The 16,675-nt window shown below is 58.1% G+C and overlaps 1 protein-coding gene across 6 annotated transcripts in view; it reads left to right on the plus strand.

Annotated features, from left to right (window-relative positions):
• Window positions 1-13,650, plus strand: part of NSMCE1 (NSE1 homolog, SMC5-SMC6 complex component) — a 40,074-nt gene extending 26,424 nt beyond the window's left edge. For all 6 annotated transcript variants that reach the window (XM_021086448.1, XM_021086452.1, XM_021086450.1 and 3 more), the window contains 6 exons: window positions 5,721-5,842; window positions 6,842-6,919; window positions 8,696-8,842; window positions 11,935-12,051; window positions 12,859-12,979; window positions 13,424-13,650. In XM_021086448.1, coding sequence (XP_020942107.1) covers window positions 5,721-5,842; window positions 6,842-6,919; window positions 8,696-8,842; window positions 11,935-12,051; window positions 12,859-12,979; window positions 13,424-13,503 — 665 coding nt within the window. In that variant the 3' untranslated portion in view covers window positions 13,504-13,650. The remainder of the gene's footprint in view (window positions 1-5,720; window positions 5,843-6,841; window positions 6,920-8,695; window positions 8,843-11,934; window positions 12,052-12,858; window positions 12,980-13,423) is intronic.

Consider the following 16,675-nt stretch of genomic DNA (forward strand, 5'->3'; position numbering starts at 1 on the left):
GAGTCCGTGACTTGGCCAAAGGGTCAGGTCTGGCTGAGGCATGATGGATGCCGGCTGGGCCCGGCTGCCACATGTGTCCTCTGGGTGCAGGCGTCGCGTGTCTTGACCAGCACTGCCCAGACACTTTGCATCTCTCTGTATCAGCCGAGGCCCCTTTTATGACGCTGAAGGCACGGTGCCAGGTTCTGGAGGAATGTCTGTCCATGTGACCTTGGTGGGGGCCGGGGTGGGGAGTGTTCTCAGAGAATACTTGCTCTGCTCCCCAGAGGCTGTGTGGCTTCGTGCCCGGGAGCTTTTGGCCTGGGCTCCATTTCCACGCCGGGAAGTCTGGGTCTGCTCTCCAAGCTTCTGACATGTAAAGAGGATAACAAGAGCCTAGCCCATGGAGTCGGCGTCCTTGCAGTAGTGAAATGAGCCAGGCTAATGAGTTAGTCTCCAGCACACCCTGAGGTGATGACAGCCCGCTGTCGCAGCCCAGCAGGAGCAGCGCCCCCGGCCCCCAGGACAGGCATGGGTACACCCTGCTTATGTGGAGAGAACACAGGTGTGCAGACCTGGGCATGGTTCAGCCACCCTGGTTAGGATGGCCCTTTGCTCCCTGAGAAGAGGCAGCTGTCCTGGAAGAGGTCCAGGGACCTGCATCGCTAACTGCTGGTCATTGGTGTCGGAGGGACCCAGCCTCTGATCCAGCTCGAGCTGCAAAAGCCTGATTTTGTTGTTGTTGTTGTTGTTGTCATTTTTCCTTTTCTAGGGCCGCTCCTGCAGCATATGGAGGTTCCCAGGCTAGGGGTCGAACCAGACCTGCAGCTGCCGGCCTACGCCACAACCACAGCAACACGGAATCCAAGCTGCGTCTGCAACCTACACCACAGCTCACAGCAACACTGGATCCTTAACCCACTGAGCAAGGCCAGGGATCGAACCTGCAACCCCATGGTTCCCAGTCAGATTCGTTAACCTGATGGGAACTCCAAGCCTGATATTTTGATAGTGACCTGAAGCCTATGTTTTTTTTGTTTGTTTGTTTGTTTTCCTCAATGGGCTCCAGGAACAGGGGCAGGAGAGAGGGCAGAACCGTGCAAATTAGCTGGTTTGAAGACTCGGCTTGGGGGACGCACCCATTTGGGGTTACCTCAATGCTTCAGGGGCAAGTCAGGGGTCTCAGTAGCGAGGGTTCCCAGTTCTGGCCAACTTCAAAAGGAACGTGTTGAGGGGATACTTGGGACAGGGACACCCAGGCCTGATTGATAGCCAGGGGCCAGGCTGGAGGGGAACAGGCAGGAGCCAGAGGACACCAGGGCACAGGAAGCAGAGCAGCCGCACAGCCACAGCCACCTTCCTTCTGTGGCGGCTGGGCTGGAAGCACCTGCCGGCGCCCCTTTGTCCCTTGCTCAGCTCGAGAGGGTGTCTGATAGGCTGAGCTTGGGTTCGGGGCCCACCCTGGAATTGGGTTCCTGGTGGACCTGGGATCTGGCGCCCTCGGCTCCCTGCCCCCTGGTTCTCTGGACGTGGGACTGGTTCTCCTACCACGTCACATGTGTAGGGGAAAGACGGACTCTGGGAGTGGGGCGGCCAATTTGGTTCCTGGACCAAGTGTGATGGGGACAGAAGTGCTCGGGGACTGTGGTGCGAGGGGGTGGCGGGGTCAGTGAGGTGAGGGCAGGCCTGCCCAGGAGAGGTGCGTGTCCAGGATGCCAGGGGCTCAGGAGCCCTGCCGGTTGGAGCTGGGCAGGCGGTAGAGTTGGAGGGGAGTTTTCTAGACGCAGGTGAGGTTGGACGCCAGGCGGCGGGGGCCCCTGCGGGGATGAGAGGAAGGGAGAAAGGGGTTGCCCAGAGAATCAGGCCGAGCTGGGCAGCCCTGCTGCTGGCCCGTGGCCCACGCCACCTCTGTTGCCCCTAAGAAATCAAGTGGGGGGTTGTTGCTGGGCACGAGAGGAGCTTTTTCCCAGGCAGTGATGCAGCGCAGGGCCAACACCCCCAGGCTGGCAGCGGATGGGCTGTGCCAGGGACGCTCGTGCGCGGGAGGGAAGTGAGCCCCTGAGGCAGGTGGCTGCAGTGAGGACCGTAGTAGGAAGTGGAGTTTGGTGGGGTTTTTTTTTTATAAGATGAAAAGACCTTGAAAACATTCACGTTTCTGAAAAGGGAGGCTGGACAGCAAACCAGAGGTGGGAAAGGGGGGAAGCGCAGGGCGGCTATTAGCTCATCTCCGCGCGGACCCAGTTTCTGGAAAGTCCGACGTGGTAGAAGGCGTTTGATCTGCCCACGGGGTACATTTTTCTGAACGACACCCAGGAGAGAGGCCTTTTCAGTGGAAAATGTGAATTCTCGCTTTCAGAGGGACGTGGGACTTGCCCCTGTGTCACAGGCGGGGTGGTTCTTCGCTGCCCGAGGGCCCCCGCGGCCGCGTTTCCCAGCCTCTCATTGGGTGTGGGGCAGGTGGAAAGGGGTTTCCAGCAAGCTCAGGGCACAGACCTGGACAGGCTGGGGAGGAAGGAAGCCTGACAGCCCTTCGTGCAAGGGCGGGAGGGACACCTTCTGGGCTTGCTTTCTAACTGGGAGGCAGAGGTGGGGGAGGTCATTGGGGGGCGCTCTTGGAGAGCCTCTCTCACTCCTCTGATCAGTTTTTCAGCAGATGTGGCTAGATTTTATCATCATGTTACTGTTAGGATTTTTTTTTTTTTTTTTTTTTGTCTTTTTAGGCTGCACCTGCAGCATGTGGAGGTTCCCAGGCTAGGGGGTCTGTCTAATTGGAGCTGTTGCTGCCAGCCTACACCACAGCCGCAGCCATGCCTGCGACCTACACCACAGCTCATGGCAACGCCAGATCCTCAACCCAAGGAGGGAGGCCAGGGATTGAACCCGCAACCTCATGGTTCCTAGTCGGATTCATTTCCGCTGCGCCATGACAGGAACTCCCACTGTTGGGATTTTTGCCACATCTGTGTACCATCTGTTTATTACTACTCTTTTTTTTTTTTTTTTTTTTTTGTCTTTTTTGCTATTTCTTTGGGCCGCTCCCGAGGCATATGGAGGTTCCCAGGCTAGGGGTCGAATCGGAGCTGCAGCCACCGGCCTATGCCAGAGCCACTGCAACGTGGGATCCGAGCTGCGTCTGCAACCTACACCACAGCTCACGGCAACGCCAGATCGTTAACCTACTAAGCAAGGGCAGGGACCGAACCCGCAACCTCATGGTTCCTAGTCGGATTCGTCAACCACTGCGCCACGACGGGAACTCCTACTACTCATTTTTAATTTAAATTTGCTTTTTTTAAAAAAAACATAAGCAACTTTACTTATAAAAGATTAGATCCCTGCTATAATTTGCATATTAGTACTACTGTTCTGGTCTTTGTCATTAGCTTTTCTCGGCCTCCTCAGTAGACACGGTATCTGTGTCACAGCTGTTGCCATAACACAGCTGTGACCTCCATTTGCCACCAGTGTGATCTTTTTTATTTTTTTAAACTTTAATAATTTTTTTTTTGGTCTTTCTCTCATTTTAGGGCCGCTCCCGTGGCATATGGAGGTTCCCAGGCAAGGGGTACAATCGGAGCTGTTGCTGCTGGCCTACACCACAGCCACAGCAATGCCAAATACAAGCTGCGTCTGCAGCCTACACCACAGGTCACAGTAATGCCGGATCCTTAACCCACTGAACCAGGCCAGGGATCAAACCTGCAACCTCATGGTTCCTAGTCGGATTCATTGCTGCTGTGCCACGGCGGGAACTCCTAAACTTTGATAATATTTAGGTAGGCAAGGCGCTTACAAGTACCCTTCTCCTTGAGAGGCCAACCAGATTAAGTTCAGATGCCCTGGGCTGGCCCCCTCACCCAGTCCCTTCCTAGTGATGGTGGGTAGCCTTGCTCGCCTGTCCCCTGCAGTATTATTTCCTGGGTTTTAATTTTGTTTTAACGTAAATGTTACATTGTTTTCTTGCCTTTTTTTTTTTTTTTTTAAGCTATTTTTTAGGGCCGCACCCACTGCATATGGAGGTTCTCAGGCTAGGGGTCAAATCGGAGCTTAGAGCCACCAGTCTACACCACAGCCACAGCAATGCCAGACCCAAGCCACATCTGCAAACTACACCACAGCTCATGGCAATGCCAAATCTTTAGCCCACTGAGCAAGGCCAGGGATTGAACCCGAATCCTCATGGATACTAGACGGATTTGTTTCCTCTGAGCCACAACGGGAACTCCCTTGTGGGTTTTTTTTTCTCCTTCAAGTGATTTTTCTAAAGCACAAATCTTTTGATGTTGTTTATTTTAACAACTAAAAACAGTAATAGATACTCTTGGTTTAAAAAAGTGTCATAGTACAGAAGGGTAATTCTAAGACACAAGATTTTTTTTCCTTCGCGTGATTTTTCTAAGGCACAAATCTTTTGACGTTGCTTGTTTTAACAACTAAAAACAGTAATAGATACTCTTGGTTTAAAAAAGTGTCATAGTACAGAAGGGTAATTCTAAGACACAAGACTGACATCTTCCGCCTCTGCTTCCAACTCAAAAGGCTCCCACTGCCCACAGGAGAAAGGCCACACGCTCCCCCAGCCTGCGGGGCCCTGCTCGATCCAGCTCCTGCTTCCTGCTGCAGCCTCATCGGCCCTCCCGGCCATCCTTCCTTCCTTCCCCTGCCAGGGCCCTGTCCGTCCACCCCGGCCCCCCTGCAGTGCTGGCTTGGCCTCCCCCTCCCCGGGCTCTGTCGGTGTCCTCTCTCGGATGGGCCAATGGCCCTGGGGAGGGGTGCGGGCTTCCTTGTGCGCATCCCTTGGCTTGCTCGAGTCCCGTTGTCGGGCAGCACAGGTGGCTGTGTTGGCGGGCTCCCCACTGCTCAGTCCCCCTCTGCGTCTTGGCCTCTTCCCTGAACCAGGAGGCTGCCTGTGCCTGCCTGGGGGGCTGTGGGCAGGATGGGTAAATTACTGTGTAAGGGAGTTCCCATCGTGGCGCAGTGGTTAATGAATCTGACTAGGAACCCTGAGGTTGTGGGTTCGATCCCTGGCCTTGCTCAGTGGGTTAAGGATCCCGTGTTGCTGTGGCTCTGGTGTAGGCCAGTGTCTACACCTCTGATTGGACCCCTAGCCTGGGAACCTACATATGCCGTGGGAGCAGCCCTAGAAAAGGCAAAAAGACCAAAAAACAAAAAAAAAAAATTACTGTGTGAGAAGCGCTCAGATTCGGGCTTTCCTGGGGCCGGTGCTCAGTGTGAGCTGCTGCTCTTACCCTGCAGTTGTCATCCTTCATGGTTGCAGCCGCCCCCCAGCACACAGGCCCGGGGCGTGTAAGTGCGCAGTGCAGGTTTGATTGCCGAATAAAGGGAGGAAGGCTAGAGGTAGCCCTGGTGCGTGCGTGAAGACAGAGCCTCTAGTCTAGGGAGGGGTCGTGCGGTGATGCCCACAGCAGGTTCCGAGCACACAGCCGTGCGATGAGGTGCTGAGTCGGGATGGTGACCTGGCCGCAGGGAACTGTGGTGGTGGAGCTGGTGGGGCTCAGCTACCATTTCCCGGCCCTTTTTCTTCACGGCTCCTTCCGTGTCTTTGCTTCAGGAAGAAAAAAGCCACAGGCCTTGGCGCTTCCCCAGGGGGGCTGGGCCTTCCCTTCGCCCATTTCTGGCTTCGCCGTCTCTGTTCAGGTGGATGGCGTGATTGAGTCAAGCTACAATTTTTTGAGAGAGCGCCCCCCTCGACCCTCCTTTTCTTTGGCCTTTGTTTTCAGGCAACGCTCCTGTTGAGAAGTTGGAGGACTTCATCAACAACATTAACAGTGTCCTGGAGTCTTTGTACATTGAGATAAAGAAGGGAGTCACAGAAGACGATGGGAGACCCATCTACGCGCTGGTGAGTGCGGACAGTGCCCCCTGGTGGCAGTAGGAGGGACTGCGGTCGGGAGCCCCGTGTCCTCTGTAGTGGGAAGTGTACCCACCTCACCAAGGGCCTGGAGGGAGAAGAACCCTGGGCCCAGCCGCCTCCCTGTCCTGGCCCATCTCCGCTCCCCACGGCCCCCGTGGTCTGTGGTATCTGTAGTGTCCTCTGCTGTCATCAGGGTCTGGGGTAATGGGAGCGCGTGCCCAGCTCTCAACCTCAGCGCTTGCTTCGCTGCCCCACATGGAGCCCCTGCCTGTAACCGGGCAGCATGCATTTGGTTTTAGTGTGTTTGCTGCCGGTTCTCGGCAAGAGGTCACCCCCAAATGAATGGGCCGTTAGAGCTACAGGAATAAAATGCCTTTTCACTTGGAGTGAGATAAAGAAGCTATGAGAAGGAAAAATGTGTGGGGGCCCTAAAGATGGAGACCCATATGGAGCTTCTTGTGGTTCCAGATTTTTCCCTCCCAGTTAGGGAACGAGGTGAAATATAGATGAGGAAGCGCCGACCAGCCCCCCTCCTTGGCTAGAGGACTCCTACCAGCTAGAGAGCAGGCTCCTACCAGCAGCCCCACACAGAAAGGGGCTCTAGTCCGGAGTTTCCCAAACTCTCTTCTTTGGATGAAAAGATAATGGAGTCAAATGACATGGCAATGCTGGGTTAGGTCCTTAAATCAGATTTCTTTACTGCCAGACTTCTCAGCGCCTTATGCATTTGAAGCTCCGTTAGCACGCAGACAAGTCGCCCAAAGTTAGCTGAGTTTAGAAGATACAGCACAACCTTGGGAGTTTTAAAATCTCTGAAAATTCAGCATATTGATGGGGCTAAAGATGTAAGCCTGTGATATAAAACAGGTTACATACTCATCCCTGTGGCCTGCTGCGCCTGGACGCGGGAGCTCCGTGACTGGCGAGGCAGAGGGAGAGGCAACTGGTGAATGAACGGCCTGACCCGCATGCTGACTTATTTTGTAGGTGAACCTTGCCACGACTTCAGTGTCCAAAATGGCCTCAGATTTTGCAGAGAATGAGCTGGATCTGTTTAGAAAGGCCGTAAGTACACTAACTCCCATTGCCCATTGGCCAGGCTGCTTCTGGGAAACTTGTGTCTTTCATCAGAGACGGAAACGATCATCTTAGAAAGATCTCAGGGAAACGTGCGAGAATAGAATGCGCTACATGTATGTGCAACTGGGTCACCATGCTGTACAGTAGGGAAAAAATTGTATTGGGGAAATAAATATTTTAAAAAAAAAGAAAGGTCTCAGGGAGTTCCTGTCGTGGCGCAGTGGAAACAAATCCAACTAGGAACCAAGGTGGTGGGTTCAATCCCTGGCCTCGCTCAGTAGGTTAAGGATCTGGCATTGCTGTGAGCTGTGGTGTAGGTCCCAGACATGGCTAGATCTGGCATTGCTACGGCTGTGATGTAGGCCAGCAGCTGTAGCTCCAATTTGAACCCTAGCCTGGGAACTTCGGGTTGCGGCCCTAAAAAGCGGAAAAAAAAAAAAAAGTCTCAGAAAGCCCACTGCAGGGGGATGTCACCAAGCACCCCACCCAGAATTCACAGTTGCCAGCTGATTGCTGGGGGGCGGGGGGGGGGTCGCCACGGCTGCTCAGGAAAGAAGAGCTGGTCTGGGTTTGAGCGGCAGCAGGCCTCCTGGGCGCTTGGTGCAGGTGAGCAGGTGTTACTGCTTAGTGCTGCCGTGTGGTCCAGGACTGGCTGCAGCATCACCCTGGAGGGAGCTTTCGAGAAAGGCCGGATCCCAGTCCCCACCCAGACTGTTGAATCCGAACCTGCATTCTGGGAAGGTCCCTCCAGGGTGATGCACTTGCATGGCGACATTGAGAGCCGCTGCCCTGTCACTGTTCACTGAGCCACCTTGTCGCTTACCTGGCTGAGCACCTGGTTAAAGACGGGGTTCTGAGTCCGGATGTGCGATGTAGTAACTGGGAGGTAAAACTCCAGGTCTGTGGGCTTCAAGGCTTCGAGGGCTGAGTCATAGGGTCATTCCTTTCTAAGCTTCCCCTGGGGACGACGAGCAGCCAGCGTTGAGAACCAGGCTCCAAGATGCCAGACAGGTGTGTGGGCAGAAAGCCTGTCTTCCCAGCAGCTCTGCACTGCTATGGGCAGAAGCCATAGGGCAGCCCGCCTGCCAGCCTCCCCCGGCCTGGCACCATGGGCACCATGCCTCTGAGGCCGCCAGGGGTGCTCTCCTGCTGCGCCCCCCCCCACCGGCTCTGCTTTCCTGTCACTTAGGCCAGCCTCGTGGTCTGCTCACGTTTCACTCTCAGCTTCTCCATCTTCAGGGAGGTGAAATGACCCTTCTTGATTTAAGGGGAGGCATTAAGATCATTCATTTGGGGAGTTCCCATTGTGGCTCGGTGGAAATGAATCTGACTAGTATCCACGAGGACACGGGTTCGATCCCTGGCCTGGCACAGTGGGTTAAGGATCTGGCGTTGCCGTGAGCTGTGGTGTAGGTCGCAGATGCAGCTTGGATCCCGAATTGCTGTGGTTGTGGCTGGGCCGGAAGCTACAGCTCCGACTTGACCCCTAGCCTGGGACTCTCCATATGCTGTGGGTGCAGCCCTAAAATAAAGACAAAATAAATAAGACTCTTCACTTGGGATGGCGTTACAAGAGTGACTGTGGAGTCAAAACTGAATGTGTTATGGTTTTTGATGCATATTATTGTTTTCCTGAAGGCTCCTAGATTTCTGCCTGAGATGTGAGTAATTTCACTGCACCCCTGTCGGGGTTGGTATCATTGCTTCAAAGTTATTTTTGCCGATTTAATAGATGAACGTGGTACCCGCTGTTTCTTCTAGCTGGAACTCATTATCGACTCCGAAAGCGGCTTCGCGTCTTCCACAAATATCTTGAACCTGGTCGATCAGCTCAAAGGCAAGAAGATGAGGAAGAAGGAGGCCGAGCAAGTGCTGCAGAAGTTTGTACAAAACAAATGGCTCATTGAGGTACCTGGTCCCACAGATTCTCCAGCTTGGCTCACTTTTTGGAGGGAATCATCATCTTCCCTCCCCAACCACCCTGGATCCCACGCGTGTCTGTGGAGCCAGGCCCTTTCAGGCCCCTCATCTGCTTCGATGCCCACAGTGACCCTGCGAGGAGGCCTGGAACCTCCTGGTCACTCCTGTGACCTTGTCCAGGGTGCCCCAGCTGGAAGTGGCCAGGCCTGTGACCCGGGTCCACGGGCTGGAGGCAGTGTGCACGCTGGGTAGGGGTACAGCGTGAGCACCAGCCCTGGGCCCAAATCCCGGTGCGGGTGTCCCCCGTGTCCTCATGTCTACTGAGGGGAGTGGTGGCATCCACTCCAGGTGCGTCAGGTGCCTGCTGCTGGCCCCTCAGGAATCGCTGTGACGGCACGGTTCTCAATGGCAGCATCACACTCTTCTGGACCCGTGCTCTTGGGTTCTTGCACTTAGATGGCGGCCCTTGAGGCGAGGAGCTGGAGGGAGCCGGGAAAGGTTCAAGCTTCTAGACGCCCTGCGTCTAGTTCTGTCAGCTGGAGCAGTCAGATGTCTCCGCTCTTTTTCCACAAACGCACCCCCGTTTCCAAGAAACCCAAGCCGGACGTGCTTAGCGCCGCCCTGGGTCCCACAGCCCTGCCCCTCCGCTGCCCATCTGGGCGGGACGTGCTCAGCTGGGCCCTCGACTTCCTCACTCAGCGGTCAGGCCCGAGGCTGGAGGCTGCTGCTGTGGTAACGCCATGCTTCACTTCCCTTCTGGGGAGAGGTCCCCTCTGGTGTGGTGACAGCAGTGCTCTGAGTGGTCGATCTCTTGGTGGAGGGGACCCCGGCAGCCTGACCAGAAATAGTCAGTTCCTGAGGGACTTTGCTGATGGGAGGAAAGGTCTGGCGAGGCCACAGCGGCCAGGTCAGGGGTGGCAGGTGGGGGGTGTGCCAGCATCTCTGGGCACGTCTGCACCTCAGGTCCTCCCGGCCGCCCTGTGACGACACGGAGCCCCTTAGCTCTGTTCCGTGGCCGAACCACGGCAGCCCCATGATCTGGGTGAAGTCCCACAGCCGGCAAGTGGCAGGGCCATGCTCAGCCCCCAGCTCGGGTGACTGCAGGTCCCTGTCAATTGCTTTGTCACAGTTTTCCTTCCTCTCTGGGGTGGATTTGGCAACACGGAACGTTCTGGGGCAGCTCGGGTCACAACCCCACGCTCTGTCCTCGGGCAAGCTCCCTGAGGGCCAGGCCTGCGCCCTCCTCGTGGCTGCACCTCAGTGCTCCTGAGGCCCTGGTAACTGCTTCCTGAACGGGGCGGGAGGATGGAATCCCAGAGGAACGCAATGTATCTAAAACATACCGAGGCAGTGACACCGGAAATCCTTGTAGATTGGGAAGAAGCGGTGTTTGGATGGGGGATCACGTTGCTGAGAACACGTGTCATCGTGTCATCCTCCCCCCGCCCACCGAGCTCACCCCCTGTGCCCTGCTTGGGGCCTGCAGGCGGTCGTGCATATCCAGCACGATGCTGTCACGTCACCGCGCAGGGCTGGAGGCTGTCCTTTGCTGCCCAGAGAGGGGACCAGGGAAGGAAAGAATGTGCTTCTGGGGGCTGCTGGGCTTGCCCTCGGGCCCAGCCTCCTGTCATCTCTGCTTCTTCCTCAGTGACATGGAGATGCTGGGGCCGCCTTCTCCAGGGGCGGCCCTGACCTTGGGGGAGACGGTGGCCTGGAGGCTCTGTGAGCTGAGCCCTGGCCCCCACAGCCCCACAGGCCTCAGGGGAGCCCCCTGGCTGGCTGAGCCCTCGGGCCTTTCGCGGACGAAGGAACAGGCCCGGTGCAGCAGAGGATGCGGTGGGCAGGCCCCCAGGTGCTCTGGCTTTGCTGCTGCCCGTGGCAGTGGCTTCTGGTCTCTGGGCCGTTTCCTGTCTGGAGGATGAGGACAGTGACGGCTTCGGGTGTTTCCTTCGTGAGGGCGGAGTGCTCTCTGAATGGTCAGCCTGGGGGTTGCCGTGAGTCCTGTGGCCCTCTGGAGGAACAGCTGAGGGACTTTGGGGTGGCTGCTGGCCGGTCCCCTGACCTGCCTTCCTGGGGCAGTACCTTGATCAGAGGGACCACGGCCTCTCAGAATGAGACTTTCCCCAGGAGCTGTGCTGTGCAGACTTTATTGGCCACAATGGGAGACTCACCAGTCCCTGGACAGGACTCTGCCCCGGCTCAGCTGAGTGTGGGCTGGGCAGGGTCAGTGGGGGGAGGCCCCAGGACCGGGGAACCCTCAGAAGGTGTGGCCCCTTGGAGCTTGGATGCCATTCATTGACTTCAACGGATAAACTTCCACGGACCCCTGTGACACCTGTCTGCCTCTGGGTGGCTCTCAGCCTACCTCTTCCCTGTGAGGTGGCCATGGGGTCAGCCACTGCAGTCAAGGGTTTCTGTATTTCCTGGCTTTCTCAGGGTTTGGGGGTTACACGGCCTGGGGACTGTTTGGATGTGGGAACCGAGAGGCCCTGCCACCCACGCCACCACGATGCAGCCTGGGGCCTCCCTGGACCCGCCCTAGCGTGGTCCCGAAAGTGGCGTGGCTAGAGGTAATTAGAGACCACCCCTGCGGAGGCTCCAGGCAGGAGTGCTGGGAGGCACCTGCAGTGCTGCTCCTGGGGGCTGGGGGTCGGGGGAGAAGAGGAGGGAGGGGGCACCTGGGTCTGGGCTGGGAGTTCGCCCCCAGGGGTCACTGCCTCCCTTTCCTGGCCTCTGTCCTGCCGTAGGAGGGCTGGGGCAGACCTCGCGTGTGGGTCTGCTGCACAAGGTCCGTGATGCCAGGAGGTGCACGTACGGCGCTGAGATGATGAGGGGTCTGGGGTCCCCCCCTCGGTTTCCTTTCAGGTCTTTCCCAAGTTTCCCTGCTCAAGGCTCTGCCAGGGGCCGGCGTGGATGCCCGCTGGCTGGGTTGGCAAAAGCCTGTGGGGTGAGGGGTGTACAGGCCTCTGCCCCTTTCTGGGCTTTTCTCGGGCTGTGGGAGCAGAGGCACCGGGCGGGAAAAGGGCATGCCTGGTGTGCCAGTTTCCTAAAAGATGCCGTGTCCTACCGTGTCCCTGCAGAAGGAAGGGGAGTTCACCCTGCACGGCCGCGCCATCCTGGAGATGGAGCAGTACATCCGGGAGGTGTACCCCGACGCCGTGAAGGTCTGCAACATCTGCCACGGCCTCCTCATCCAGGTACCGCGGGCACCTTCTAGAAGTCTCTTTCTGGGCCCAGGCCTCCGGCACTGCTGCCACCTCCTCCGACGTGGGCAGCGGTGGGCATCTCCTGCCTGGTTCCTCTCTCCTCGTCTCAGGGCTTTTGAAGTTCTCCTCCAGAAGGGCGCTCTGAGGTCTTTCGTGCGGCCCGTGTTATCCTGGCCGTTGGGGGGTGAACATCTTTTTGTCTCAGCCGTGGTTTTCCCAGCTTCTCTTTACACTGCGAATTTCGTAGGGCTTCGGAGCAGCGCAGCTGGACCAGTGCTGGGTGTTTGTATTTCCTTCTTTGTAACGTCATCTCTTTGGCAGTTGTCACCTGCCCTGGGATGAGCCTCTTTCACGTCCGTCCTTTTGGGCACCTGGCGGTTGTTTCCTGGGGTTGAATGCCCGGGAGTGGAGCTTCTGGGACAGAGCACGCACGCGGTTTGTCTAAAGCTTCTGATCCGCGTTGCCAAACTGCCTGCTGAAAAGCTATAGCCGTCCTCACGCCCCTTCAAGGGGCCAGGGGTGCTGGGAGCCCTGGATTCGGGGTGGCCTGGCTGCTCTGCAGGGCCTGGCCCGCGGCCCCCTGCTCTGTGTCCAGCCTTGGGGGTCTTGAGCTCCTCCCCCTGCGCTCATCTGTCAGATTCTGCACTAGAACCCACTGCACCCAGGGCTGTGGGACTGCTCTCAGCATGACTCTGGGGCCTGGAAGACAGAAGCACAGAGCCTGCGGGATGGTTTCCCAAGATTTGTGAACATGGAGGTGGGTTCCCGGCCCCACAGCCATGACCTCTCTCTTTTCAGGGTCAAAGCTGTGAGACGTGTGGGATCAGGATGCACTTGCCTTGTGTGGCCAAGTACTTCCAGTCCAACGCGGAGCCGCGCTGCCCCCACTGTAACGACTACTGGCCCCACGAGATACCAGGTTCGTGTCCCCAGCCGCTCCCTCTCCCCCGGCCCCTGCGGGTGGGGCTGGCAGGGCGGGGCCTGGCCCGGGTGCCGGTGCCCAGGCCTGTAGGGCACCCCGAGGGGGCAGGACCTGAGCCCCACATGCTGAAGTAGCTTCTGCTGTCAGTGAGGCCGGCCTGCCTGCTCCGTTCCCCAGGGCTCTCTCGAACCCAGCAGCAATCCCAGGGTGTGTGAGGGTTTGGCACAGACGAGGCTCCCTCCCTGCAGCTGTCTGGCGGGAGGAACGTGAAAGCCGTGTTCCCAGCCCCCTCAGCTTGTTCCTCTGTCAGCTGGGCTAACTGTACCTTCCTGGGGGGTTGGCAGTGAAGAATGTTCCATGGGACAGGGTCCTTGGCCCAAGAGAGTGGCCGTGGGTGTCAGCCCCGCCACTCACGGCATCGTCCGGCTCTTGTGTGTGCAGAAGTCTTCGACCCCGAGAAGGAGAGGGAGGCTGGTGTCTCCAAATCGAACAGAAGGTCCTCGCGATCCAGGCAGCACTAGGCGGCCGCCGCCTTCACGGGGTGACCGACTGGCCGGCGCGTTTGGAAGAGAAGCATCAGTTGCACGTTTTACACGCATCGCCTCCTTTGTCTTTCACACTCACTTGTTAACGGGTTTGGAATAAACTTAAGAGTAGCAGCCACCGCAGCCTCAGCGGTGGTCCCGCGGTCCTTGGCCCGCAGCTCACGGAGAGCCGGGAGCCCAGGCGAGGCTGGCCCAGCTCCCTCTGCCCAGCACGGCCCTGGAGGCCCCTTGTTCAGGGCCACGTTGCCTTCGGTCCCCAGCTCCAGTCACTGGTCCCATCCGCACTGGCCCACCCGACTTGGACTCAAAGGGAGCCTGGGTCTTGGCGTTGCCTGTGTCCCCACAGCCCACACCCTCCTCTGGCCTCAGGTGCACCGGCCTGAGGCTGCAGGCTGGGCTGGGCTGCGCTGTCCCCACTGGGTGCTCTGCCCCGCCCAGCCGCGGCCCTGCTCGGAGCCGGGAAGTTGGCCTGCACACCTCCTCCCCTCTGCCCTCGAGCATCAAGCTGCCACCAACTCCAGGGCAGCCCACCCGCACCTGACGGCCCCCAGGCCAAGTCCCCTCCCCACCGCTCCTGGCTCCCTCCTGCCCTCCCACTCCAGACCTCTCCCCAGAGTGCCCTCGACGCCAGGCAGCCTGGCCGCCCTGCACCCCTGGCTCCTTTTGCCCAGGGGCCCAGGGCAGCTCACTGCCTCTCCCCTCCCACTGTTGAGGGCACAGCAGTCTTTCAGCTCCTGAAGGAAGCACCCTGCTCCTCACTGCTCCCCTGCCCGCCCACTCTCTCCTCGTGTGTCCAGCCCTTGCCAGCTAAGCCTGGTCCACCCTCAGGTCCCCACCTCCCTCCATGGCCTTGACCATCACATGTGCCTTTTTTTTTTTGGTTTTTAGGGCTGCACTTGCAGCATATGGAGGTTCCAAGGCTAGGGGTCAAATAGGAGCTGCAGCTACTGGCCTACCTGACAGCCACAGCCACAGCCATGCGGGATCCAAGCCACATCTACAACCTACAGCACAGCTCCCAGCAACACTGGATAGCCGACCCGCTGAGCGAGACCAGAGGTTGAACCTGCATCCTCACGGATGCTAGTCAGATTCATTTGCGCTGTGCCACGACGGCAACTCCTCACCCCTGCTATTTTAATTCCCTGTCTGGCCTCCCTTCCACCCCAGCATCAATTAGGACGCCTTCAGTGGTGACAGAAAACCCAACTCAGACCAGCTTAAACAAGGAAGGACCTGACCAGAGGGGTTCCTTCAGGAGAGGCTTGACTTAGTGGTTCCAATAATGTCACCAAGCCTCCATATTTCCATCTCTGCCCCGTTATCACTGAGTTGGCCTCATACCAGGGCCTAAAACATGGTCTCCCGGCAAATCCAACCTCTCTCTTCATGGTAGCAAAATGGTTGCCATACTTCCAGGCCTCACACACCCAGGCCCCACCACTGCTAGAAGAGGGCACAGGGGGGACTGGCAGGAGGAGGCCAGCGTCCCAGCGGCAGGTGCCAGGTGCTCAGAGCTTCCTCTGCCCCTGCGCAGGGGACCTACCTCACCCCGACCCACAGGTAGGGAGCCGGCTGGGAACGGCCTGCCCTCCTGGTCGAGGCTGCTGCACCGCTCTCAGCCCCTTGGCCTTCCCGTCGCCTCCGGAACAGCACTGTGGAGAGTCACCTTCCCCCAGGGAGGGGGCAGTCTTGGAGGGTGTGTCGACCTGGGCTGTCCCCGCATCTGCATCTCGAGGACCTGACCCGTTGGGAAGATGAACGGAAGAGCTGGAGCCACCTTACAGTGGCAGCAGTGCCCACTGTGACCAGGGAATGGCTTACCCGTCAGAGCCCCGGAATCCAAGGTCCGTCTCTTCTAGACCCGCCTTGCTATCGTCTCTGCAAGCTTCCTCATCCCCTTCCAAGAGATCCCTCTTCTGGGTGAGCTGGCCGGGGATGGTTTCTGCTGTGTGCCTGGCACACAACTGAGCCTCCACCCCGCCGCCCGGTCAGTCGAGGCTCCCCGGGGGCCTCAGGAGGCTGGGCCAGGGTCCAGGCTGGCTCACAGAGCAGCGGGGCCCTGCCCCCACCCCCCACACTGCCCTCTGGCTCTCCAATCAGAACCTTCCCTGAGGTTTCTGAGCTGTGGGATGTGGTCCTAGGATCTGGAGTTGACCCTCGGGGCCGTCTCCTCCCCCTGGGAGAGGGGAGCGGGAGAGCAGGGCCTGACCCCAGCTTCCCCCCACAGCTCTGCCTGCAGGTCTTCCTTTCATGCTGTGGAGCCGACCTGTCTAGCTTCCTGCTGGTGTTTTTGCTTAAACTAGCTTGACTTGGTTTGTTTTTCATTTTATGGTCACACCTGCGGCATGTGGAGTTCCCGGGCTAGAGATGGAACCCTCGCCTCCACAGCCACCCGAGCTGCTACAGTCGCGTGCTCAACCCACTGTGCCACAGTGGGAACTCCTGAGTTGGGTTTTAACCCAGCCATGTGGCTGTCAGGCCTGCACAATCTAGACCTTACCGCACCTTGACCTTCATCCTGTCCCCCTTGCCGCAGCCTCCTGTCCCCAGCTGAGCGGTCCTCCAGGCCAAATCCATCTTCTTGGCAATCCCCATGCACCCTCGCAGACCGCCCGCCAGCTCCTGCCTCCCTGTCCCATCCTTCCTGAATGACCATCGTCCCCATGCCACGTGTCCATCTCCCCTCTGAGACTGAGGCCCGGGGACATCCTGTCCCCTCCCTGGTGCCTCCTGAGCTCCTGCCCCGGGACAGGCGGTGGAGGGAGCCCTTAGCCTGGGGAGCTGCCGCGCTCTCCAGGTAGACGTGGGAATGAAAGGGAACTGCAGGACATCCAGCTGGCTCAGAGCATTGCTGGGGGGTAGAGAACCCGCCCTTCAGCTGTCCCCTGCCCACACCACATCTGGTGACCAGAAAGGCCAGCAGTGCTAAAGAGTATCCTATGTAGCAAAAAGGAAAACTCCAGAGCTTCTCCCTGCACACCTGCTCGTGAGATAAAGCCAGGACGGTTGTCTGTGTGCATCCGTCTGTGACCAACTCTGTGCAGCTCCTTCAGCTGGACTTCGGCCGTGAGGTCGCTAGACTCCAAGGTGGGTGGGTATGTTTAAGGTTCCTGATTTCTGCTAAAATGCTGGAGTTTCCATTGTG

This window comes from Sus scrofa, chromosome 3 (assembly GCF_000003025.6).
Source record: "Sus scrofa isolate TJ Tabasco breed Duroc chromosome 3, Sscrofa11.1, whole genome shotgun sequence".
Classification (NCBI taxonomy): Eukaryota; Metazoa; Chordata; class Mammalia; order Artiodactyla; family Suidae; genus Sus; species Sus scrofa.